Raw genomic sequence first — 1,832 nt, 5'->3', positions numbered from 1 at the left:
ATCGCTGTGATTTTTATGTCGTCTAGAAATACAGTTACACCCGGCAGGTCGCTGAGGGTTAATTCCATAAATCGTTGCCACTTACTTGGTGCGCACGGTACTCCGAACATCAAACGGGTTGGTTTGTACAGCCCTTTGTGTGTACTAAGGGTAAGTAAGTGTTGATCGTCGGGATGCACTTCGGGTTGTAGGTATGCATTAGACATATCAATTTTAGAAAACTTTTCGCCGTCCGCCATGGCACTAAAAAGTTCGTCAATAGTGGGAAGCAGATGTTCGTCGACCACTAAGGCAGGTTTCAGTGTGACTTTGTAGTCACCACAAATTCTTACGGCCCCTCCGCGCTTTGGGACCGCAACAATTGGCGTAGCCCACTCCGATGTATCCACCTTCACAAGTATGCCTTCCTGCACCTGCCCTGCGATTTCGTCTTCCACTGCCTTCAGTAAAGGGAAAGGTACACGGCTTGCTTTCACGAACTTCGGTGGTACGTTGTTTTTGAGGTAAAGTTTAGCTTGATGACCAACGATTTTGCCAGTTCCTTCTGAAAACAATTGTGGAAATTTCTGCAAAATTTCGTTCAGCTTGCTGCTGACGTCAACGTTTGCGTAAATTGCATTCACACTCGAGGTTTTTTGTAGTATAGAGTACCAACCGAGTTTTATAGTACGTAGCCACTCACGGCCCCACAAAGGCTTGCGATCGGATCGCACTGTAAATTTTTGCATTTTCTGCTTTGCTATCATTCACGCTGACCCAAATGTAACCAAGGCAATCTAGCTTTGTTTTGCAGTAACTGTATAACTCGGTGTCCGTAGTTTTTACACGTTCTTTTGGGAAGTATTTCTTGGCGTCATCTACGTTTATGAGTTTTACAGGTGATCCCGTGTCGATTTCCAACTCAATATTTTTGTTGTTCGCATTAAGTTTGCAAAACACTTTATCACGTGAACCTTTTGCTTTGGGAAGGTCCAATTGAAACAAATCTTCCACCGTGCATTCCTGTTTTGCTTTGACGTCCGCACTTATCATATTTAATGATTTCTTTTTACGTTGTAAACACATCTTCTGTAAATGGCCCTTCTTTTTGCAAAAGTGACAAGTCACTTCTTTGTATTGACATTTATCGGCCATATGGTCAGCGTTACCACATCGATAACAATTTTTCTTTGAAATAGTAGAGGTTTCTTTTTTTGTATCGCTTTGAGGTTTTTTGTGTTTGCTCTTTCTGTACTGGATTTTATTAACTGTTTCCCCACCTCCGTTGTTTTTATGTAATTCGCCTCCTTCTTTCTCTGCAGTTTCGTGTGCCTTTGCTAAATTTATTGCATCAGCCAATGTTAAGGATTCTTTTCGAGCAAGCGACTTTGGATTTTCTGGCTGCGTAAGCCAAAAACGAATTGATTACGGAAAGCGGTGTCTAAAAACGCACCAAATCCACATCCCGCAGACAATCTTCGTAATGCCACCAAGTAATCAGTACATGATTCGTCTTCCTTTTGTTTTCGAAGGTGAAAACGGTAGCTTTCCAATATTTCATTGCCTTTAGGATTGAAATAATATTCCAACACAGCAACAATTTCCGTGTACGGCATATCTTCCGGGGCTTTAGGTAGTACTTTTTCACAAAGTATATCGTACGTAGAAGCTCCCATAAAATGAAGAAGTAAAGGTCTTCGTTTCGTTAAATCAGCATTGTAAATTTCCAACGCGGTTTCAAACCGTTTAACCCATCGGCTCCATGTTGTGGTTTTCCGATCAAATGCGTCGAATGTAAATGCGGACATTGTATTGCCAGCAGTATTTCTATTATTCTGTGAGTCAGGCATTTT

At 41.6% G+C, this 1,832-nt stretch overlaps 1 protein-coding gene across 1 annotated transcript in view; it reads right to left on the bottom strand.

Annotated features, from left to right (window-relative positions):
• The window catches only part of LOC118755290 (uncharacterized protein K02A2.6-like), a 3,692-nt gene extending 2,558 nt beyond the window's left edge, over positions 1 to 1,134 (bottom strand). Inside the window, exons 1-2 of the mRNA XM_036490139.1 lie at positions 683 to 1,134; positions 86 to 588 (exon numbers count right to left, since the gene is read on the bottom strand). Of these exons, the coding sequence (XP_036346032.1) occupies positions 86 to 588; positions 683 to 1,134 (955 nt within the window). The remainder of the gene's footprint in view (positions 1 to 85; positions 589 to 682) is intronic.
• Between the last annotated feature and the right edge of the window lie 698 nt (positions 1,135 to 1,832).

This window comes from Rhagoletis pomonella, unplaced genomic scaffold (assembly GCF_013731165.1).
Source record: "Rhagoletis pomonella isolate Grant_MI unplaced genomic scaffold, Rhpom_1.0 Rhpom_scaffold_00002, whole genome shotgun sequence".
Taxonomy (NCBI): domain Eukaryota; kingdom Metazoa; phylum Arthropoda; class Insecta; order Diptera; family Tephritidae; genus Rhagoletis; species Rhagoletis pomonella.
This window is presented reverse-complemented; position numbering and strand designations above follow the sequence as displayed.